The 23761-nt window shown below is 55.8% G+C and overlaps 2 protein-coding genes across 10 annotated transcripts in view; both read left to right on the top strand.

Moving 5' to 3' along the window:
- Nucleotides 1-23761, top strand: part of ZNF385C (zinc finger protein 385C) — a 58187-nt gene that overhangs the window by 27695 nt on the left and 6731 nt on the right. For 3 of the 6 annotated variants that reach the window (XM_088179700.1, XM_088179699.1, XM_088179702.1), the window contains 2 exons: nt 17906-18048; nt 22589-22699. In XM_088179700.1, coding sequence (XP_088035826.1) covers nt 17906-18048; nt 22589-22699 — 254 coding nt within the window. Of the gene's footprint in view, nt 1-1345; nt 1423-16474; nt 17373-17905; nt 18049-22588; nt 22700-23761 lie in introns of those variants that run through there. The other 3 variants (XM_088179705.1, XM_088179703.1, XM_088179701.1) reach the window with 2 other exon arrangements.
- On the top strand, nt 1354-13861 carry C27H17orf113 (chromosome 27 C17orf113 homolog). 4 transcript variants are annotated; one of them, XM_088179697.1, is made up of 3 exons: nt 1354-1422; nt 10054-10678; nt 11645-13861. In XM_088179697.1, exons 2-3 carry the CDS (start codon nt 10160-10162, stop codon nt 13175-13177), a joined length of 2052 nt encoding a protein of 683 aa, XP_088035823.1. In that variant the 5' UTR covers nt 1354-1422; nt 10054-10159; the 3' UTR covers nt 13178-13861. The 4 variants fall into 4 exon arrangements, with proteins under 4 accessions (XP_088035823.1, XP_088035824.1, XP_088035822.1 ...); XM_088179698.1 differs by lacking the exon at nt 1354-1422 and adding an exon at nt 2175-2569; XM_088179696.1 differs by lacking the exon at nt 1354-1422 and adding an exon at nt 8386-8426.

Below are 23761 nucleotides of genomic sequence, written 5' to 3'. Positions count from 1 at the left end.
GAGAACAGCCATCGTGTGGTTGTCATTCCCCTCCTCCCAGTCTTTACATTTCCAGCTCCCTCTGCTCGGCGCTCCTTGCAGTAACGCCAAACTGCTGATGACATTAAACAAATTAATATCGGGTTTAAATAGCCTGCGGGAGGCCGGGCCAGGCGTGCGGGGCCAGCTGTCAATCCCGGATTAGTGAGTGCCCCGGCTAAACTTACTGCTGCTGTTAACGACCCTGACAGCAACACCCTGCCCGGGGCTCTGCCAGTGCTTCCCTGGTGCCAGCTGAGGCAGGGTAAAGTCTGGGAGAAAGACCCATGGTGTGCCCTGGCCCAGCAGCAGCACCCAGAGGGGCTCTGATGGCCTTAATGCTTTTCACTGCACCAAAATTCTGTAATTTCCCCTAAAAGTGTCTCGTCTGTCTGTGGTATGCAGAAAGGGACTCGGGCACCTCATGGTTTAATGTTCATTTTCACTCTGCTTATGGCCAAGTGGTTTCTGCCCAACTCCTTGCATTGTTTGACTTGAGAAAAATATTTAATTCCTTCCTTGTTCTTCTCTACCGTTCAGGGAGGCAGGGGAGGTGATTGTTTCCCCTTTTCACAAGCAGGTTTTTCATCATTTCCCTGTTTAAAGGGCAGCAATGTAAGCAAGTCATGAGCCTCGCCTCCCGAGAAGAAGCCAAAAATCAACACAGAGAAGGTGCTGCCATGAGGAGCCCAACTGCCAGAGTCTTTGCTGATGAGCTGATGGAAAAGGCAGCAGGCCCTTGGCCCATGAAAACCCCAGTCATGGGGGGGTTGAGATGAGCACCCCACCTGGGCCAGGTGCCCGTGTCCACTCATGTCACCCCATAGCTGACGATAAGGTTGGGTCAGACCCTCTGTGTTTCCAGCACTCGGGGCTGAGCGGAGCAGGGACCCACGGCCGCGGTCACCAGGCAGGGACACGCGGTCCCTGCTGCCGGCGAGCCCTTCCCGGGGCTCGGCGTGGGTGCCTGCCCCTGAGTCTCCCCTCACCGAGCAAACCCGGCGGTGGAGACCCACGGGGGCATTTCGGCACATGCCAGCCCTAAACAGCCACCTTAGAGGACTCTCCGAGAGAGCCCCGGAGCTGTTGAGGGTTCCCCTCCCCTCGCCCCAAGTTTCGGGGCTCGGGCAGCCCCGGCGCAGGGGCGGCTATGCGGGGAGGGGGAGCGCCCGGTCCCCCCCGCCCATTTCCACTCTGATACCCGGCACCTCCGGCAGCTTCTCCCCCCGCGCTGCTGCGGGGCCGAGGCGGGGCCGGACGCGGGGCGAGGGGCGGCAGCGAGCGGGGCGGTGGGAGCGGGGCTGCGCCCGCCCGGCCCGGCCCTGCCCTGCCCGCAGCTCTGCCCGGCGAGCGGGAGGCACCAGCAGCGCCGAGGCGACGCAGCCGCATCCAAAATGCTTCTAGGTGGGTGAAACGCAACTTTCCCGCAGCCTCATCTCTCCCCGTCGCCCTCCATCTCTCTCCTCTCCATCGCTCCTTCATCCCCCGGCTCGCCGCTGGCGGAGCCGCTGCTCGGGGGTGCAGCGGGACCGGGGCAGCCGCGGAGCTCGGGCGGCCGGTGGGGTTCGCGGGGAGGGGGACCGGGGTATCGCCTCGCTTCTGTCCCGGGGCTACCGCTGCCCGCAGAGCCCCGGCTTGAGCAGTCTCGTCTTCTGCCGGGTTCCTTCAGCTGGAGGAAAGGGCACTTTTCAGCGTCCGAGCTGTTCTTTATGGACAGAAACACATCGAATGGGTTCTTATTTTGCCGGTAGCTCTGCGCAGACTGTGTGTGTGGGGGGTCTCTTCTCCACTTTGCGATTTTGGCCGCTAACTTAACTCTAAATAGTGAAACACTGAGGGGGGTTATTTACTGCCGTGAAAAAAACCCGGGAATAAGCGGTGTCAAGGAGTCCGGGCTGAGAATGAGGGGCTGGGAATGGGCTCGGCATCAAACTCAACTACTGACTGACCTGTGGGGTCCCCATCCTGTTCCCAGCAGGGCTCGGCACCTCAAATTATCCTCATGAGATTTTCTTGTTCCTAAGCAAATTATGTCGTTCCCATTCCTTATTGCCGTTCTGCCTGAAAACCCCGTTTAAGAGCTGCTCGTGTTATTTGCATCAGCTGAGGCTGTACCCTACACCCACAAAATGGTCCCTCCCCGCCCAGCACATAGGCAGCCTGTTCCCTCGGCTCCCAGCCTGCTAATCCTAATTACTTACGGGATTCAAGCTGAGTTTGACTCACTGCATCTTATTGATTTTTCCCAGGGCTGCAAAAAGAGGAGGGAAAAGGTTGTGTGCTGACGGGGCTGGATTTTGCCCTTGCTCTTTGTCTGGGTGTCAGCTTCAACTTGCGTTTCTGCTGCACCTGCGACACAAATGTTCGATGCTTTTAATGTGATATGAGGCTGGGGGAGAGCGACCAGAGTGTCCTTGCGAGGGTGCCCAGGTGGCCGTGGTGGAGCTCCGTGGCCAGGCTTGGCCGGCACGGACTCGAGAAGCGGAGCAGCAGCAGCAGCAAACAGAACGTGACACTGTTCTTGGACCCGTTTCGTGTGGATTCGGGGCTGGTAATTTTAATGGCTTTGTTGTTATCAGTGTTAACTTTGTGGCAGGTGCTGGGGAGGGAGCGTGGCCCCTGGCTGCTGGCAGCGATGGGTCTGGCACATCCCCATGGGCAGCGGTGCCGCTTCTCTCCGTGCGTGTCTGTGTGTGTATGCTGTGCACATCCATGTAGGCATGGGCACGTCTGCAGGCTGCCATGCACTCCCTTTCCCCTGGTAACGTGTGGCTGGCATGTGCTTGTGGGTGCCCGTGGCTGCCCAAGGGCAGCCAGGCCAGGAACATGGATGTTGTTAGCCTGGCACATCAGTCAGGTGCCCATGTTGTGCCTGTCTCCCATGGATCAAGCTGGCCCCAGATGTCTTTCCATGGATCAATTTAATCTTTCTAATAGTTTGAAACACAATATTTTTCTCTGAAATGTCTTTCCCCGTCTCTCTGGAATGCGTAACACTACTCGGGATATTTATCTGGAATACTCGTTAGGCGAAGCAGGCTTAAGAGACAAACAAAAATCCAACCCCAGAGCTTGCTTTTTACTCTGTGGCCTCGGATATGGAGGAAACATTGAATAGCCACTAAAGCTTCAATTTTGACTCTGCAGTCTTGGGCTTAGTGATGATCCCCATGCCAGGACCATGTTGCTCCAGGTGGAAGAACGTGGTGGTGGGACTGTTGCTTTCATGGTGATTCCAGCCCTCTCTGTGATGTGGGGGTGACAGTGTGGGGAGCCTGGCTCCACTGAGCTGCTGGGTTTGGCTTTGGGGTTCCTTTGGCAGACAGTAGGACTGAGCTTTCCCTGTGGTTGTTTTGGGTGGATTTTCCTGTAGATGCAGCAGTTGTTTTTATTACTGGGGCTTGCTCCAAGCAATGTCCTGGGGGACACATCTGTCCCCTGGTTTCAACTCTGAGCAACACTGGGGGGGGCATAGGGGGCTCTGACCTCCTCCAACAGCCCCAGCCTCCCCTTCAGAGTATTTTTAGACTAAGCTGTCATCTAATCTTGACCTCCAGGGTGATGTGGGCTAGAAAAATATCACTGTGTTTCCAGCATCAAGCTGCGGATATAATTCACAAATCTCTTTAGTCCATTTTTAATTATGCCTCACCTTGCTGCAGTAATGAACCGCTAACAAGTATTTTGAGCAAATGTGAACTTTTTTTTGAAGTTTCTCTATGCCGATGCTCCTGGCAGGTGCTGGCGGCACTGAGGCTTTGATAGTTTGTTTCAGCACCCACCTGATGTCCCTGAGCTTGTAATGACTGCAGGGGCTGGGGATTTAGCAGATTGCTTTTTTTGCCTTTCCTGAGCGGGATGTTGGAAGGAGTGGGCTGGCTGCTCCCACTCTCCTCCAGAGTGATTATATTAGCATGGCCTGGGTAGGAGTGGCGGAAATTACAATGAAATACTAGAGGTAGGAAATAAAAATCTAATTAAAATATAATGACAGATGTGTGTCATCTTCCAAACCCTAGGCATGACCATCCTGGCCGTGGGGCAGCCGTGGTTGCAGGGGGGTTGTGTGCTTCAGCTGTCTGGGAACTGTGCTCAGGAAATAATGCTGGGAGCAGAGAGCAGGCAAGGGGAGGTGAAGGGCTTTGGTCTCTCTAAACCTTGGGAGGGGAAATATGTGAGAGGATTGGGGTTTGAAAGCCCTCTTGGTCCCCCAGGACTTGCCCTCCTGAAGTCTGAATTGGTGGGCGCCCTTGGGGCTATTCCCCTTTTCCCACTACCCAAGCAAAGCTGAGACTGGCTGAAGCCCATGTGGTTTCACTGCTTAGGGGGGTTTGCTGTGACACTGTCACATGCAGTGGTTTGGGCATCACCGTGGTTGTCAGCGTGCAGTTCTCTGGCACGTCTGGGATGGCACCACTGAGAGGCAACAGCCCGGCAGGGATGGCCACTGGCTGGAGCCTGGCTCTGCCACTGACCTACCAGGTGGCCCTGGCCACATCACCTATCCTCTCTGAACCTTCTCATGGGTCTTCTTGGCTCTCTGGGGGCTCAGTGCCAGCCCAGCCCTGGCTGCGTGAGGGAGGCACCTGCCTTCAGGTGCTTCAATAATAGAAATCATTAATTTTCACTGCTAATGGAAGAAATGCTGCGCTATGAAAAATGTGCGTTGGCTTGGAGGCAATTCAAAAGGCTGGTGGAGATGGGAGCCCCTAATTTGTTCCAAATTGGTTATTTCTCTGGAATGGTGAGAAAGCATCAATCTGAGGAGCTTTTCTCCCTTTTCATTTCTGTCAGCCGTTCCTCGGCTGTAATGAATTGGACTTGGCTGCAATTTTTACAATTTAAACAGCGTCCAGAATAAAGGCTGAACTGATCAGGGGCTCCGGTGCACTTCCAAGCTCTCCATCTCTCAGGAGGACCCTGGCCTCTCCTGCACCACTCAGGGAGGGCTGCGGGCAGTGGAGCCCAGATCAGAGTTCAGTGCTTGTCACCTCCCTTCTGCTGCCTCCAGTCAGGATGAGCCCACATCCCCCCAAGCCCCTCGGGACTTGTGGCAGAGCCCGGTGGGGTTTTGGCTGGGCTGCACTGGCCTGGCAGCACTGCTGGCTGTGACACAGGGGACATTGAGCTGATTGGGATCTCTGCTGGGGGAGGCATCCCTAAATGCTCGTTTTTCACATCATTACCTGTCAGATGGGAAGCGTTGGGAATTAAAATCCAAAGGGATTTGGGCTTGATGCTTGAGGACAAGGGAGGAAAAGATGCTTGATAGAGCAAGACTGATACCCAGGTTTGCTCCTCAGCAGCTGCTTTTGGTATCAGTGCTGTGGGGTGAAGTTCCCTATAGCTCCTGGGGAGCAAGATGCAGCTGAGCTGCCTTCAAAGACCAGATGCATGGACTGGAGGAAGCCCAGGGAGTGAGATCACGCTGTCTCTCCTGCTCCTTGAAAAAAGGGCTTTGCCCTTCTCAGCTGCTGCTCGGAGGAGCCTCAGCCCGGAGCTGGGGTAGCCGGCAGGGAGAGATGAGCATGCTCCCCCCCTCCCCAGCCCAGCTCAGTAATCCTGTTGTGGCCATGTCCAGAGTTTGCAGGAATGTCATCTGAGTTTATTTCAAGGCTTGTTCCCTGCCAGCTGCAGTCACGCAGCTGAAGGTTGTGACAAAGCTGTGCAGGGGAACGAGGCATGAGGCTGCATCCTGCAAGCTGGCAGTCCCTGTGGGCTGTGTGGGGGGGGTCCCATGTCAGCAATTTAGGGGACTTCTTCTCCAGTAGCACACCATGGTTCCCTATCTATGGCCCACTGCCCATCCAAGCCCCTCCACAGGGGTCTCAGCGTGCTGGAGCCAGGGTCTTTGTACCCACATTGGTGCTGGAAGGGCACCCCCAGCGGAGGAGGAACAGCCCCCTGAGTTGTGCAGGAGAGCTGGGACACAGCTGGGGAATACTGGGGCTCCCCAGTGTGTGTCCCATCCCCTTGTCTGTGTGGGAACATTTTCTCCTCCGCATGTCCCTTCCAGTGTCTGCACATCCTGCAGACCATGTCCTTGCCAGATCCGCCCGTCCAGGCACCAGCCCGGAGGCTGCAGGAGTATTTTTAATTTGGCTGAGCTGCCACGGTGCCGGGTGCTCTCTCCCACACGAGACAGTGGCTCCTTGCAGCCTTCCCCCTCCGCCACACACAGCAGAGACTGAACTGAGCTGTCACCACCTTCGGGTGCGAGGGATGCAGCCGGGCAGCTCCCATGAGTCCTCCCTCCCCTGCATGCTCCTAGTTCAATTTGGGGGCTGCCACAGCTGGGGTTTTGGGTGCAGAGGGTAAGCAGGGACCTGTAGGGTGCTGGGTCTTTGCTACCCCATGCCCTGTGATGGCCAGGGGTCGGTGGGTGGGCAGGAGAGGTGGGGGCTGCGCAGGGTCAGCAGCTTTGGGAACATCAGCACCTCCGCTTCCCTGCGGGAAGAGCGTTGCGTCATTTCCCAGAGCCTGACTGGCTTAGAGCAGGGATGGAAACAAAATCTCATAAATATCTTTGGACTCGGGGATTAAAAAAATTTTTGGGCATAGTATGGCTGGGTTTGTTCTCTTCTGTTCAGCTTCTTATAGATGCAGTAAGAAGCCCTTGGGGAGCCCATCCATAGATGTGGGGCTGGAGTGCTGCAAGGGGTGCCAGGGATCGGCCTGGAGTATCCCAGTGGGAGCTGTGTACCTGGGGTCTGCTCTGGCTGCCGGAGGCGTGGGATGTCAATGGAAACTGGGACTCAGATGGAAACTGTGGCTCATGGCTGCTGCCGCCCTCGTGCCGCGGGGATGATGGATGTGCTGGTGCGTCGGGGCACCTGCCCACCCAGCTCCTCAGGCACGGCACAGTCGGGAAAAATAGCAACAATTGGCTCGAGCCAAGGCGGCTGCTGCTGCTGTGTGGAGGTAAACAGGAGTATCTCCACTCCAGTTCCTTTAGGAAGGACGTCTGACATCCGGCAGCTATGTGAGGGCAGAGTGCTCGGCAGGGTCAGGGACATCCTGCAAAATGCTGCCCAAAATTCGCGTTAAAGCTTGAGGCTTCCAGCAGGAATGGGTTTTCAGGGGAGAAGGGGTCAGTGGTTTCAGCCTTGCCCCTTGCATGGAGCAGGCAGAGCAAGCATGTTCTCGTCTGGAACCCACTGGTCCCTGGATCCCAGTGCAGGTGCTCCGTGGAGTGGTCCCCATGGGAAGTGGAACTGGTTCCAGCCGCTGCTGATTTGGGGTCGCTGACCTTTGCTGTCCTGCTCTGAATGATGGGAACCAGGGGATGCAGCAGGCTCCTGTCTAAAAACTCATTTAAAAGGCTCAATCCTCTTTTCTCGCTGCATTAGCACAAGAATAAATCGGGCTTGTTTTCACCCCAGGAGCCGGCTCTGGTTTCATCACCTCCAGCTCTCATTAACCCTGGGCTGAGGTGGCTCGGCAAGAATGTCCCCAGACCAGGAAGAGCCTCTTGCCCCAGGATATGTGGAGGAGCCTAAAGAGAGGAATTAACCGGGAGCCACCAGACCCCCCTGGTGCAGAGCCAGCCGGAGCCAGGTACAATGCAGCTCCTAATCCCGGCAAATTCCAGTGGGCCACATCCCTTCTCATGGCCCAACTCCACACTGCAGAGAAGGGCGAATCTGGGTGGGAGCATCCTTCAGCTCCCAGGCATGTGATATGTGCTGGGAAACCAGGAGCCAGGTTCCCAGTAGGGGTTCCACGGGATACTGGTGCCCCTTGGGATTTCAGTGTTCTTAGGAGCCTTGTTTGGGTAAAGCAAAGGTGGCACAAAGTCCTCTTTCTGGAAGTAGTCAAGGGGATCTAGATTTCTGCATTTATTGTTAAAAGAAAGTATTTGGGGATGTGAAGAACCCCTCTGCTCGTTAGGGATCCCTGGAAGGGGCTGGGTTTCAATCCCAGCCCTGCAGCTATGGACCAGGAGTGCAAGCAAGCAGGAACACCTTGTGGAATTTCCTAAAGGGCTTGGACTTGGATCCTGCCGAAACTCCGCATCCATGACTGGGGGCTGCTCTGCCCCCGGCTGCTTGCAGAACACTTCTGAAACCCAGAGAAACACCCGTCCTGGCTGGCTGCAAACACTCCTGCAGCTCACCCTGCTGCATGTGGCCAGCTCTCAGCTAAGACACCCAGGCTAGAGGTCCCCGGGCACCTGATGCCTATCACACCTTGGCGGGAAGGGTCCCGGCAGGTGAGCACAGGGCTCCGTGCGCTCCCCCTCCCCAGGGGCCGGAGCTCATGGCGCAGCCACCACATCCACTGTCCCCATAGCCCAGCCACGGCCTTCCCCATCCCGGCCACCGCTAGTGGCCACTGCCGCCGTGGGCTGCCGAGAGCATCCGTGAGCCAGACAGTCCTCGCAGCAAGATGGCTGCTCCCGTGCTCCGGTGAGCGCGGGCGGCCGCCGCAGGCTTTGTTCCCGCAGCCGCCGCGCTCGGGGCCGCGGGGGCTGCGGGGCGGGAGGTGGTGCCGCCTCCCAAACACCCCGCTGCTTTTTGTTTTATTTTTGGCTTTGCGGTGCTTGGCTGGGTTTTGTTGGGTTTTGGGGTTTTTTTTAATTTTTTTTTTTAATTAGATTTTTTTTTTTTTTTTACCTATTTAAAATCTGGGAAGTTTGCAAGCCCCCCACCCCAAAGCCTATGGCAGCTTTTCCATGGTACGTATGTAGGGGCGGGTGAGCGGGGTGGGCACGCTGGGCTGGGCGCTGGGGCTGCTCCGCTCACCCTCCGGGCACGGCAACACGGCAGCCAGGGCTGATGCACCACGGACAAGGCTCAGGGCAGCGGCTTGTCCTCTCGCAAATAAATCCTGATCCTGCCCAGACTTCCCGGCGGGGGGAGAAGCAGGCTGGCTGGGGGGAGCGGAGTGTGACCCCCATCCCGAGCTGCTGCCGAGTCCCCCACGATGCGCAGTGCTGCTCTTGCCCGTGGGCAGCAGCAGTGAGGGGTGCTGGGCTGGTGCCAGAGCACCACGGGTGCTGCGGGAATGGGTGCTGTGGGAAGGGATGCCACGGCGCTCTGCTCCATCCCAACCCGCGCCCCGGCCTCGTGCATCCCACACACTAATTGCTGCTCTTTTTTTTTTTTTTTTTTTTTTTTTTTTTTTTTTTTTTTTCCCTTTCCAAGGCAGCAGCTTCTGCTGGAACAAGCTGGGGGGGGGGCGGGGGGGGCTTGGGGATGGCTTGAGAGCGAATGGGGTCAGTGACAGGGAAAGAGTGCAGGAGTCCTCCCCTGGGGCCATTGCAGCCAGGAGCACTGGGCTTTTCTCTCTCCTTCTCTCTCCTCTTACTATCACCTTTATCAAGGCTCGGTTTGAACTGAGTGGGCCTGAAGTGTAGGGAGGATGTCAAGTGAATGCTTAAAACACTTCAAGTCCTGTTTTGGTTACATGTTTTAGTGCTTTGCACCTTCTAGCTCAGTAGATATTTGGGAGCCTGGCCTGGAGTGGATCCTTTTTGTCACCCCTTGAGAGGGACACTTGGGATGCCACTGAATGTGCAGAGCATGGCTCTGCTGCCATGGGACCTGCCACAGCTTTGGCAATTCCCTGGAAGAGAGACAAGCCAGGCAGGACTGAGAGCTCACGTGTGCACACAAGCACGTGTGTCTGAGCTATCTCCCAGAACAACACCCTTGTTCAGCTCCAGGGCCCTGGCACTCACTGCCAGCAGGTGCTGCCCCTCCGGGGCTGAACGCTCTGTTTTGAGTGTTTCAGCCAGCGCTGAGCCTTCCTCACCTTCCCAGTACCAGCAGAGAGGGGAAAGCTGCTCCTGGGGGAAGCATGTGGGTGTTCCTGTGGTGTGTGCGCCAGTCCCACCAGTAACACTGAGAGCTTCTGGTGATGCCAATGAGGTGCTTGATGGGATCCCCCTGTGTGGTGCTGGGGCTGTTGCACAGCCTGACCTGCCCCCAGCATCGCTGTCACTGTGCCACTGTCGCTGTGCCACCACAGCTGAGCCCCGGCTGAGGTTTGCAGGGCCCTAATCCCTTTCCCTTGTGTCTCTTTCATCTCCAGTCGGACCAGGAGAGTGGTAATAGACCTTCTTACTAAATTAAATGTGCAGGCTGCTCCTCAAGGCACAGTGCAGTTCAACTGTAGTTGATTTCCCAGCCACAGCAATATGGTGCCTCCAGGGAAAAAGCCAGCTGGGGAAACTTCAAATTCCAATAAAAAGTGTAAACGCTATTTCAATGAGCACTGGAAGGAAGAATTTACCTGGCTGGAGTTTGACTATGAGAGGAAACTCATGTTTTGCATAGAGTGTCGGCAGGCACTGGTGAAGAACAAGCACGGTAAAGCAGAAAACGCCTTTACCGTGGGCACGGACAATTTCCAGCGCCACGCGCTGCTGCGGCACGTCACCTCCGGCGCGCACCGCCAGGCGCTGGCCGTGAACCGGGAGCAGCTGGCCTTCGAGACACGTGTCCACGGCCACCCCGAGCTGCGCTCGGTCATCAAGGTGGAGGTGAACCCGGCCAAGGTGGCCGTCCTCACCACTGTCTACTGGATGGCCAAGGAGGAGATCCCGGATGAGAAGTGCTCCTCCCTGCTCAACTTCCAGAAGTTCAACCTGTGCCAGGCGCTGCTGGCCTCCGAGCACAGCGAGTATTACCACCCTGGCAGCGTCAGGGAGATGCAGGTGTGTATATGGGGCTGGGGGTGACGCCTGGGTGACCGCTGGGGTGCATGGCCACTGCACCTGGCAGAGCAGGGACAGTGCCCATGCCCATGGGCTGTGCAGGAGCTCCCCGAGCCTGCCAGGCTGCTTGGCAGGAGGAAAGCTCAGGAGTTCAATTAGCACACGAGCACTGTGGGTTTTGCCTCTTTTGCTCTAAACTGAGCGATCAGAAAGATCAACTAGCCGGAGAGTTTAGAAAGGATTTTCTGAATTTTATGAACACTTCATGCCTGCTAAAATCAAATTAAATTTTTAGTGAGTCTTGGCTGTTTGCCAGGCTTTTCAGCTCTCTGCAGAGCCTTATTTTGCTGCAGATAGACTAAACCCACTAATTAGGTTTCCCAGCCTTTGGTGATCCTTGCAGCACTCACACACACAGAGGAAGTTTTCCCTCCAAACTGGGGAGTTTGCCTGAAATGGGGAGAGTGCGAGTAAATTAGTAAAGATGGAGAAAATGTTGCCATTTTGCTGCTGCTCCTGCTGGGCCAGTGAAGTGGAACCGCTGAATGGGGCAGATGGGTTCCTGGTGTCCTGCCTCACTGCCAGCTTAGGTGTGGGCTTGGGAACGGAATGTTGGGGGCTGAGGGGTCTGTGCTACTGGTGCTGCTGTGTCCTGCTGCATCGGTGGGGCTCTGACCCCAAGCTTAGGACAGGAACCCCCAAGCTCTCAGCAGCTTCCCATGGTGCTTGAGCTGCCAAACAGGAGCAGGAGGAGAAAGCTTATTAGGGAAAAAGAAAGTGATTTCCTGCCTCTGTGTGTGTAACCAGTGTGAGGGCTTTTGCCTGGCTCGGGACTCGTGCACTGAGGGAGCCTGTGGGTGGGAGCTCACCCGCTCACTCTGTGCCTTGTGCTGCACATCTCCCACTGCCTCTGAATCTTATCTGTGTTTTTCTCTCCCTCCCTGCACCCTCCTTCAACTGGCCCAGGCAGCCATTGCCAAAGTCCTCCACAACGAGGACAGGCATAGGATCAAAGCCTCGCCGTTCATTGGGCTGGTGGTGGATGAGACCGTGGACGTCCTGGAGCACCGCAGCCTCGCCATGTTCACCACCACTGTCTCCCCCTGCAACGGGCAGACCTCCACCACCTTCCTGGGCAGCTTCGAGCTGCCCACCGGGGAGGCCTCCAGCGTGGCAGGCAAGGTGGGTGAGGTGATGCGCTCCTTCGGCATCCCCACCATGAAGCTCACCTGGCTCAGCGCCGACAGTGCCTCACCGGTGGCCGAGCGGCTGAGCGGGGTGGGCACGGCACTGACCTCGCTCTGCCCGCTCCTCACTGAGGTGCACTGCCTGTCCCATGGCACCTCCCTGCTGCTGGCCGAGAGCATCAGCACCATCGAGTACCTCCAGAAGTACGAGACCACCGTGGACGCTGTGTATAGGCTCTACTCCAGCTTCCAAGGGGAAGGCGATAGCCTGCAGGAGCTGCGGAGAGTCCTGGACCTCTGTGAGATAGACCTCGGGAGCCCCAAAGCCATCCACTGGACTTCTATCTTCCCAGCCGTAGAAGCCATTGACTCCTCATGGCCCACACTGGTGCTGCTGCTGGAGAGCGAGGCGGAGCGCTCACCCGTGGCCCGTGGCCTCTGCGAAGAGCTCAAGAAGTTCCAGTTTGTGGCCTTCACCAAGATCCTCCTGGATGTCCTCCCCATCTTCCAGAAGCTCAGCCGCTTTTTCCAGATTGAGGACTTTGACCTCTCCATCTTGAAGCCCATAGTCTCAGCCACGGCCACCACGCTGCAGGCCCAGCAGAGCACCAGCGGCCAGAACCTCCGGGAGTTCCTCAGCGAGATGGACAAGCACCCGCAGGACGGCCGGGAGGGCGAGAGCCGCCTCTACTACAAGGGTGTGGAGCTGGCTAACTGCTCCCAAGTGCACCTGAAACATTTTGAGCACCTGAAGGAGAGCTACCTGGAGAGGGTACGGGGCAACCTGCTGGACAGGTTCCCCAGCAGCGTCCTGGAGGCCATCAGCTCCTTCTCTGCCATCTTCAACCCCAAGTGCTACCCCCAGTCTCTGGAGGACATTGGCAGCTATGGGGTGAGCGAGCTGAATTTCCTGCTGCAGGTGTACTCACGGGTGGTGGTGAGTGAGAGGGCCCTGAGCGACTTTCCCCTCTTCAAGCGCATCGTCTTCAGCCTCAGCCAGCTCTCCTTCAAGGATCTCTGTGTCAAGCTGGTCTACAGCAGCTCGGAGATGCATGAGCTCTTCCCAGACTTCGCTGTCCTGGCAGCTATTGCCCTGGCCTTGCCGCTGGGCTCGGTCCTGGCCGAGAAGATGAGCCGGGGCCGGGAGCTGCTGAAGCGCGGCCAGTCGCGCCATGCGAAGGCCGAGGGGCTCTCTGACCTCATGAAGATCGCCATCGACGGGCCAGCCATCAGCGAGTTCAACTTTGCACTGGCCATCGAGTACTATGAGAGCATGAGGGAGTCTGGGTTCATCATGGCACAGGTGAAGTGAGCGTGGCTGGTGAGGGCCGAGCCCTTGGGCAGGAGCCGGGGCCTGCGGGCAGCCCCCAGTGCCAGCTCAGCGTCACTTTCTGCATCACTGGTCACTGCTGGGGCCGGGCAGCCACAGGGGATGGTGACCTGCTCTGTGCTGGGAAGAGAAAACAGGATCCTTTGCAAAGCCATGCCGGTCCCACGACCACCCCTCCCTCATGCCCCATACCTCTGTTTGAATCTCCCAGAGTTCAGAATCCTGGGGCCACCTGAGATTCCAAATTGAGATGAGTTTTTTCCAAGGGTTTGTCATTATTTTGTTATAGTGAGATGAAGGCAAAGCTCTTGAGCTCAAATGTCACATTGCCTTTGCACAAAGATACCCAGCAGCTTTTGCTTAATGCTCTGCAAAAAGATGGGATTTCTGTTATTCTGGAGCCTGGAGAGTGAATGCAGAAAAGGCAGTGCATCCTTGAGCTCTGCGCCGACCCCAACATGCCTGGCGGTGTCGTGTTGGTGTTCCTTGCACACAGCACGGGGTATTTTTAGCAGTGACATCAAGTCATGATCATTTCAAGAGGAAGAGATTTAGGGAATGATATTGTAATGGCTGAGGAAATAGTAACTTTAAATGCATCACTGTGTACATATGTGTATGTGTGTATATATATAAATATACATATATAAATATCTATATTAAAAAGGTCTATCTTAATTTTCCTAAAGTTTAAAGTATAAAGATATCTAGAAGGACGTGGGTTTTTTTTGCAAGGACAGAATAAATTATGAACAGGGGTCCAAAAACAATCAATAGCTAATTCTTGTTCTTTCCAAAACGTCCTCACGTCCTGGAGTTCCCTTTGCACCCTGAGCTCTTGGAAACCTGCAGTCCAGGAGAAAGTCCTTCAACACCTGCTTTTGGGACCAAGTGGAGGTGTTCAGCTCATATTTCTGCTCTGAAGTGTTGCTCTTTATCCCGAGGTGAGCAGAGCTGTTGGTGCCCGCAGCACCCAGGAGCTTGGGCCCCTCTGCCCACGGGTCTGGCGGTGCCAGTGGGGCTGGGGTGCTGCTGGTGTGTTCCAGTGTGACAGGGCTTTGCTGGTTCTGGAGGGCTATTTCCTTCAGTCCAGACTGATTCTAATCAGCAACAAACCCAGTGCAGCATCATGAAGCATTACCTCGAATCCTCAGTGCTGGGTCCTCTGCTGGGGCTGCCAAAAACTGGAAATGGGAGGATGTAGCAGATCTGCTGCCTCACAGTCCAGGTCTGGTTGCTCTGGGAGTCCAATGCAGTCCAGTCTGTTTGTTACTAGTCCAGATCCCAGAGGTGCTGGGGCTGCACTAGTGCTGCCATCATGGTCCAGCATTGTAACTGGGTGTTGTTCCTCTTCTCTGGCCATCAGCCTTTGGCACTGGGGAGCCTCCTGGAATCGTGCTTGGCCAGAGACAAAAGCTTTAAAGCCCTGGGTAAGGATTTAGAGACACCATCAAAACTTGCTGAGAACATCTCCAAGGCAGGAGGGAGCCTCTGTGTGAATAAACAGCTCTGTCTCCATCTGGCCTAGGCAGACTTCGTGCCAGATGCTCTCTGAGGCAGCGGCGTCTGCGAAGATGAGTCCTTGGCAGACTCGTGTTGGTATGAGAACCTGCAGTGTTGGCCCTGCCACCTTCAGAGGCAGCTCTGGGAGGTTCACACAGGCAGGTGTCAGAGCACAACAGTTGCTCTGCTCTGCCTCACAGGGACCAGGAGAAAAACCTGCTGCAGGTGTGTGTTCAGTGGCTGTATAGAGTGAAGGGGTAGGGTACAGGCTGGGGAGGACAGCCAGACACAGTTCAGTTGAGTTTGGTTAAATGCAGGGCTGAAACTTCCTTTAAATTCCAAGGAATCTCTACAAAAGTCACTTGTCTGTGGGACAGGAACTGGGCTGAGCTCCAGAAGGCTGGGAAGAGGCTGACCCCCAGGTAGAGAATGTGCAGGCTCTGATGGCTCTGGCTGAGCCCCAAGCAGGGGACAGCACCACATCAGGGACATCATGGCTTTGGCATCTCCTGGTCAGGCCTGGACTGTACCTGTGGAACTGAGGAGGGAACAGAGACAACTCCCCCAAAATACAGCAGGTGCTCATGCCAGGAACACGTGGTTCCTGTGCTCCTCTCCTTGCACCAGCCCCTTGGAATGCTCTGCAGAGCCTGGAGCACGTCCTGTCCCAGGAGGACCTGCAGTGCCAGAGCAACAGCATTTAACCCATGAGGTTAAATAACCACCCAGGAGGTGGGGGCTCCTCTGCCAAAACGGGGGGAGACAGAGCAGGGGCTGTGACAAAAAACTGCACCTCTGGGGGTCTGTTCTCCAGCACAGCCCCACCTGCTGCTGGCTATGCCCGTCACCTTGCGTAAGGTCGTGTCATTCTATACAGATCTGGGACCCTGCCACTCTCCCAAAAGCAAATCCCCTTAATTAAGTGTCTAATTAATACCTAAAAATACTGCCCTCAGCTGCTGCTGGAATCTGCCCTGCAGCAAAGGTAAGGCAAAGCCCACAATGCCATGGCCCCCTAACCTTGGAAAGGTGCCCCAAGAGCATCCTGTGGGTGCCTCAGCAGGGTGTTGTGGCATGCTGGGGAGCTTCACTGAGGTGGCCTCAGCCCTCTTCCTGCTCCTCGGGGTCTTGTCTGCTTCAGGGACAAAGGCAAGTGAGCACAGACCTGCCCATCTGTAGGGTCTCACAGGGGTTTCTGAGCTCTCTAACTGCCTGGTTTATCCCAGTCCATAAATGTGTTTAATCCACAAATTTGAGCTCAAGTATATGCCAAAGAGGTTGACATATCTTCTCATGGGTGGGCAGCAGCTGCTGCAGGTGGTGGCTGATCCTGGGAGTCTGTGTCCCCTCAGCACTCATCCTGTGCCTGCCCAGTGCAGGAGCTGCTCCCCAGGGACTGAACCCTTCAGCCCAAAGCACTAGCTGAGCTGCAGCCTGCCTTCTTGTAGTCGCTGATTTTGGGGATGAGGTGATTGCTCACCTCTTGTTCCTCCCATATATATATATATGCATATATAATTTTTTTATATATGTGTATATTTTATGTTTTTAAGGCCAGTGCAGTCCGTGCATGACTGTGATGAGTGTCTCCCCTCGTGATCCAGCCCCAAATGCCTTTGCTGTTCTCGCGTGGGGCCCCGGCTGTGTGTGCTGGGGGGTCCCAGGGCAGCTCCTCTGGCGCCAGCCCGACCGTCTCAGATGATTTGATGTAGAAGAGCTGTTTCACGCCTCAGAAGGTTAATTATGCACCCCTCACCCAGTCCTGCTCGCTGCTGCTGTAATGTTATTTATTTATTTTTAAGCGGTTTCACAGATTTCCCTTCTGGGCGACTCTGGAATTAACTCGATCAGTGCACGCCTGATGAAGCAAACTGTAATTCCTCCCTGGAGTCAGGCCTGGCTTGGGGATGGCTCCGGTGCCGTGGCAGAGCCGCTGCGTGCGCTCTCCCAGAAAGAGGTCGTTGGTGCCCGTGGGGCTGGCGACGAGCACTCGCTGCTCAGATCCAGGGAATCTCTCAAACTTTGAATTTCAGATGCATGTCTCAGATCCTGCACCAGCGGGATTGGCATGGGGCGGGTGTGGAGCAGAGTGAGGAGCAGCCCCAGCCTGCGATCCCCATTCTGCATAGCTGGCATCAGGGTGTGAGGGCTGCAGGGGGGCTCGGGCTCGGTGCTGTCACAAGAGGTGCTGGTGGAATGTTCTTGCTGTGGGAGGGGGTACTGGCCACTTTCAGCCTCCCACGAGGGTATTTTCAGGTAAGGGGGGTTGTTGGGATGGGGTTGTGCTGTGCTGGGTTAACGGATCCATGATGCCTTTGAAGTGAAAAATAACCTAAACCTCAAAAAAATCCGAAGGAATGAGGAACATTGACCTTGTCCTTGCTGCAGGAAAAGGGACGGGGCTGTGGGTGGATTGGAGGAGGTGTGAAGCCATGTGGGATATGAATGGGCTCTTCTGGCTCACAGCACTCTGAAACCTTTTCTTATTTATTGTGTTTGATTAGTTAACTTTTTTTTTTTTATTTTAGCTTATCTCCCTCACTCCTAGAGCTGGACAGGGACTCCCTCTGCCACTTGGGGGATGCTTTCCTGTACTCATCATCTGTGATGAGTCCGAGCTGGGATGGGGAGCAGGCTGGAGACAGACCCCTCCCTCCTTCCCTCTGTCCCACAGGTGTTTTCTGTTGGAACAGAACATTATTAATAACCCCAGGCTATTTTTAAATCTCACGCTGGAGCGCGTGGTTGGTTTGCGGGGGACGGGGAGTGGCAGCTGTGCCGCAGGAGTGGGCGCAGCTCAGCCCCTGCCCCAGCCCTTTGGCTGCTGCTGGCAGCCAAAACCTCACCAGCCCTGGTGAGGAGCCCCGCTGGTGCTGGTGTAGGGGAGCCCAGGGCTGTGTGGCTCCATGGCAGAGCCCAGGGAAGGGGCTGCTTCCCTGGGGGAGGTTTGGACGTCTTTTGAGGGTTCAGACTCCTGTGTGTGTCCACGCTCTGGTGCGGAGGCGGCTGCATCCCGCTTCAAACTGGGGTGCTCGTTTTGAGCCTGGAAAGCAAAGGGTTGCCCAAGGCCACCCTGGGCTGGGACCTTTCCCTGGGGGGCTCTGTAGTCCGTGGCAGGTGTCCCCGTGTGCCGTGTCTCGTGTTCTCTGTGCTGCTGTGAGCAGGGATCACCGGTGCTAACGCTGCTCTCTCCCTCTGCCTGCCCAGGTCCCTCCGGACACAGCAGCCCCCTCTTAGCATCATTGCCCATTCCTGGCCGGCCTCTTCATCCCCCCTTGGACATCAAACACTTTCTGACCTTCAGGCTCAACGGGACATCACCGCTCAACCTCTTCCCCAACTTCAACACGGTGAGTCCTCAGGGAGGATGGGCATTGGCTGCTGGACCCCTCCTCCCTTACAGCAGTCCCTCCTCTACATGGCACCACTCCTTGAACCTTACCAGGTAGTTTCTGGTTTAATTCCTGGGGTTTTTGGTTGCTGGACACCAGTTCAACATGCCCACTTTGCCCTTAGCTCAGAGAGGCTCCTGCCCAGCCAGCGCCTGTCAGTATCAGAATTAAAAACATGGTTCATTTTAACCAAGATCAATTGGATTTTGCCCCTGGAATCAATAGTAATAAAGTAGCTCTGGAGAGCAGTTCATTAGTTGAAAATTAAATAAGGAAAAGAAAAGAAAGAATGTACTACAGATAGGAGGAATGTGGCTGCTGCCGTGGATGTTGGGAGAGTCAGGGTGCTGGGGGGCTGCTCCCACCCCTCACTTGGGCTCCAGGTCTCCAACTTTGGACTACCAACCCAGGTGCCTGGAGTGGGCAGTGACACATATCTTTAGAGATGTTCCATTAGACAGTGAAACTGCCATGGATGTGGCCAAGGACACACCGCCGTGCCAGGTGTGAAATGGTGTTTTCCCCATGCTGCACCGCTCCCCCAGGCTGGTCCCAGCCCCGTGGGGGTCTCTGTAACCCCTGGGTGATGCCTAGAATTGTTGTGGAGCAGGTTCTGCTCTGGGAAGGGCAGTGGGCCTGGGGGCTGCTCCCCATCTCTGCCCCAGAGGCACTGCATGCTGGTGTTTCGGGGTTCAGTCAGTGCCCATTGTTTTCTCTCATGAACCTGGAAATGGGACTTTCGTGAGCCCCCTCCCTGCTCGCTGGCCTTTTGTGAGTGGCTTTGAGCTTAAACATGCTCGGAAGGTGCAAATTATCGCTCAGATCCTCAAAGACAGTTCAGAAATTAAGCGCAGGATTCCAGTTGCTGTTGAATGGGATTCAGGCGTCTGAGTCCTTTAAGCTCTTTTGAAGCCTCAGCCCAGCCTCTCCCTGGGCTAATGAGCTGGAACACAGGACAGGAGGGTTTTTGATGCCATTATAGTTCCTGCTCTTTGTCTGGGCTCTTTTTTTAGTTGCTGGAGTCAGGAGTACACTTGACCCAACGCCTGTTGTTTGCTCCTCTTGGCTCCCACCTGCCGCTGCCTCAGCATGTGTTCACCCACGTTTGTTGCTTTTGAAAAATTAGTAATTTGGAAAATGAATCTGGTACTTGCTGGAGCCACAGAGTGTTGCATGGCTGCTGTGCTCTGTGTGGGCTCCTGCCACAGAGGATGGGTCAGACACGGACAGAGATGCCAGGGGAGGCTGTCCCAGCCATCTGGGGACCTGGAGCCAACCACTCTGGGCTCAGACTTGAGCCCAGTGTGTGCTGTTGGCTGATGTCCGGAGGCAGGAGCTGCCCCTTTGGGGTGTGTCTGTGCTGGAGATGTGGCTGAAGGAGGCTGGGTGAGGTTCAGGTGCCAGGCTAGTGGCTCTGGAGGAGCCAGAGTAGAGCTTCCATCCCACAGGATGAAGGGCTGGAACATCCCTGCGTCCTGAGCCAGGCTGGTCAGACTCCCCTTGAGCCTCAGTGTGGGGAGAGGGTAGGGGTGAGCAGTCAGGGTCTGCCTCTTGCTGAGGTTGCTGCCACATTGGAGCTGCTCCACAGCAGGATCTGGGGGCTCCCCTTTCATGCCCTGCCTGGCTGGTCACGCTGTGAGGGCTCAGCAGTGCCCTGTGGAGCAGGAGCTGTTTGCACTGCCCGGCAGAACACTCTGCACTCAGAGCAGGTCACAGGACTCCCATGAACCCAGCAGATGTTTTACTCTGGAGCGAACAAAACCCTTCCAAGCTGCCTCCTGTCACTTAGAGCAACAACCGGTGATAAAACCCCTAAGAGCACTGCAGGCACGTTCCTTGCTCCAAAGGCCCTTCCCTTAGCTTGGGATGTTGCAAATCCCCAGGACCCAGCAGCGCCTCGTAAAACTCCGTCAGCAGACTCGATCTGAACGGATGCTGCATCCCTGTGAATTCCTGCTCCTGACCTCAGCGGCCGCAGGGAGCTCGGCGCAAGGATCGCTATTTATATCGGCAGGAACATCCAGGGATAAATAAAGTAATGTGAGTCAATACGAATTGACTATAAAGCTGGGATCTTTATTCCCCAAGACCGCGGTGCCCAAAGCCACCTCTGTCACTGGCTCCATTCTTCTGGAAACCGCCAGGAAGAGCCTCAATCCCTGGCTGCAGGCACCGGTATGTATGGCTGCAGCACAGCCCCCCACCAGCCCCGCAGGAGCTGCGGGACTTTTCCATATCCGAGGGAGCTGTAGGGCACACGGCGGGGAGGAGATAGAGGGATGTTTGTGTTTGCTTTCGGGGGGAAGCACAGGAGGCTCTCAGGTGGCACCAGGCTTCAGACGTGCTCAGTGCGGGATGGAGCTGGGTTGAGCTTCTGGCAAAGCACCTGAGAGTGTGTGTGCTTTCGTGGGACTGGGCAGCTGAAGGCTTGAGACAGTGCTGGTGTTCACTTTGGGACAGCAGGAGCAGCAACGGCCACCAGATGCAGGTGCCTCGGCTGGGATGCCTGGGGCTGGGGTGAGGAGCCAGGTCTGAGTGTGCTGGCCAGCCCAGCCCCTGGGAGCTCGTGAGTCCTGCGCCTGCCCAGAGCGGTTGCAGGTGCTCTGGTGGACAAAACTCATTGCTGTGCTGCAGAGTCGAGCAGGGTGGATTTGGCAAAAGCACAGGAGGTAGAAAGACCCAGGTTGGTGCCATCACCCTGGCGTAACCCTGGGGGATGAGGGGACCCTGTGCTGAGGCTGTTCAGCACCACCACTGTGTAGCTGAGGCTCAGATGTGGCCCTGGTGCCACTGGCTTTACTGACACATTCAGAATGAGGCCAAGACAGTCCCTGGCCTCATTTGTGTCCTTGTGCCAGCATCTTCCTCCCCTCTGCATCCTCCTCTGATCCCAATCCTGCTCATGCTGCAGTGCTCAGGGTGTGGATGAGCCCATGGGAGCTGGTAGTGCTCCGTGGGTGCCAGTGTTGTTTGGTGGGAGCTGGTGGTGCTTGGTGGGAGCAACCAGCTGGAACCTGGTGGCTGACATTGCTGGGAAGGTTGGAGCCATTTTTCTTTCCTGAATGGAAAGGTGGGTGTTTCTCTGGAAAACAAGTGCTGGCCCAGCAGCCCAGCAGCATGGGGGTGCTGCCAGAAGCACATTGCAATGTCTGTTGTTAGGCATGGAGCAGCATCTTGGCCATCTGTAGCTTCCTCCAGGTTCTGCTGAACCCCAAATGCCTCTTCATTTATATGCCAGATAAGTGAGTAAAATTTCATAGCAAACAGGCACTTCATTAATCACCTGCTTTTACCATTCTGCTCACTCCTGGAAAGGAATTTGTGGTCTTGATAATGGTGCTGTTGTCCAGGCATGTGCCTCGAAGACTGATGCACCTGTCTCGGCAGTGAAATAGCTTCGCAGAGAAATACGATCACTGAAAACCCTGGGCTCTCCTGACAGCAGGACTCAGATAAGATAATCTCCCTGTGCCACAGGCTAGGGAACAATACTTGCATTATAGATTGGAGCCACGCTCAGACAAAGAGGTTATTCTTATGTTTTCTTCCTTAATAAATGCATTTTGTTAAAAACAATTATGGCTTTTGGAAGCAGTTTGGTGCTTGGGCTATGGAATGAGGCCGAGCCCTGAGGCGAGACAGAAGGGCCAGGGCCTGGCACTGGCCACATGCTTGGCCCCACTGCAGCCCTGGGCAGGCTGGTGGACAGACATGGCTACTGGCAGGTCATCAGAGTGGTTCTGTGTGTGCCCAGCCCAGTGACCGAGCTGTCATTGTTGTGTTTGAGCAGGTGAAAAGCACATCTGGGCAGCAGTGGGGCAGCCCAGAGGGGATTTTGTGGGCACTGTATCTTGTTTGAGCTGTGTCTGTGGCAGCAAGCACTGGTGTCCCTCCTGCCCTGGCACCCGTGTGGGCTGTCAGTGTCCTACGGGCTGGCACACATGGCCCTGCTCGTGCCTTTGGCATTGCTTGGGGACATTCCAACTCTCTGTTGAAGAGCACATGGAGAATGAATGGCCAGATGCTTGTTTTGGTTACCTCTGTCCCCCTATTTTGGTGATTTCTGCTCCTGCTGAAGTCAAGGGTAGCCAATGTGGTTCAAACAGAAACTGGTAATTTGGCATCTGTGATACAAATGTCTGTGTGGGGGGACAGGGGACTTGGGCACACACTGGGGCAGATGGGGTCTCGTCCCTTCTGCCAGACCACAGCTGACATTCCAACCTTGTGGATTTGATGGATTCAAGAATGGTTTAAGCAGGACAGGAGCCAGTGTTGACACAGCACCTTGCCGTGTGCAGGGGAGCCTCCATGGCCACAGGGCTCCTCAGCAGATGCGGCCCCTTGCTCCTTCCAGCCACCCCATGTGAGCTCTGGGGTGTTGGCAGCGGCTCCTTGGGAGCGTGGCAGGCGTGAGGGTCACCAGGTCACGGTGCCATGCAGGGACAGCCATCAGGACATAGCACCCAGCCACCCTCTGCCCTCCCTCCCCTTCCAGATGGACCCGGTGCAGAAGGCAGTGATCAGCCACACCTTCGGCGTGCCGGCCCCGCTCAAGAAGAAGCAATTCATCTCCTGCAACATCTGCCACCTGCGCTTCAACTCTGCTGTAAGTGGGGCCGCAGATGGGGCTGGGAGTGAGCAGGGGCACGGTGCCAGCCCCTGTCAGGACCATCCCCAACGATGGGCCAGTCTCATCCACCAGAGCTGCTGGTCCTTGGTGTCCTGCAGCACAGGGGCTGTGGCTACTGGAGCTGCTCTTGCCTCCCTGGGCTGCCTGCAGATGAGCCATCCCAGCCTGGCTATGCTGGATCTGCAGTGCCTGGGGCTGATGCTGCTCTGCCAGCAAAACTACCTGGTTCTGGACTTCATGATTCCCTCCACAGCCAAGCAGCTCAAAAAAAGCATTGCTTCCCTGTTTCAGGCTGCTTCCTGGCTAGAGGTGCTGTGCCAGGAGAGTCAGTCCCACTATATGCTCCCAGTGCCCCTGCAAGCACCCCATGCCCCCATTCCTACTCTGCCCATGTTCCTCCAGGTCCCCTCAGCTGGCCCAGACCCTCACAGCCCGTGGGTGTTCCAGGATGGAGCCTGTGACCTACTTCAGCTGCACCCAGCCCCATTCCAGCCCTGTTATCCGGGGAGAGTTTATTGTCTTTGCTAATGAGGCACCACGCTTGGACGGCCCCTTTGCTTTCCCACGTACCAGCCACAACCTCAGCCCCGTTCCCAGCCCTTGGAAAACCACAGGAGGAGGGAAGGGTAGGGATGGGATAGGATGCTTCCCCTGGCGAGCCCAGGAATCCTCAGCTGGCCCCCAGGAATGCTGTGCAAATTAATCTGTCCTACTCAGGGGTACAGTGTCTAATTCATACCGGGGTTCCTCTCCATAAATTGCCAGACTGGGGTTGTTTTGGGGGACAATGCAGCATTGTACTTGTTGGGAGGACACCAGTGTTTGGGAGATTTTTTTTTTGGTGGCCATTTTTATCAGTTTGGTGCAGACATGAATCCATCAGAGTTGCGCTTCATTATCCAGCATTCATGGAGAGAGAGGAACTGGGGACGTGAACCATGTGTTGGACATCCATTAGGATACAGTGGGTCATGTGTCCTCCCCACCAAAGAACCTCTTTATTTCATTTTTACAGCAACAATTCATTGTACATTTCTG

The sequence above is a fragment of the Sturnus vulgaris genome, chromosome 27, assembly GCF_052056855.1.
Source record: "Sturnus vulgaris isolate bStuVul1 chromosome 27, bStuVul1.hap1, whole genome shotgun sequence".
NCBI lineage: Eukaryota > Metazoa > Chordata > Aves > Passeriformes > Sturnidae > Sturnus > Sturnus vulgaris.
Note: the sequence above shows the minus strand (reverse complement) of the source record. Positions and strands in the feature narration are given on the sequence as shown.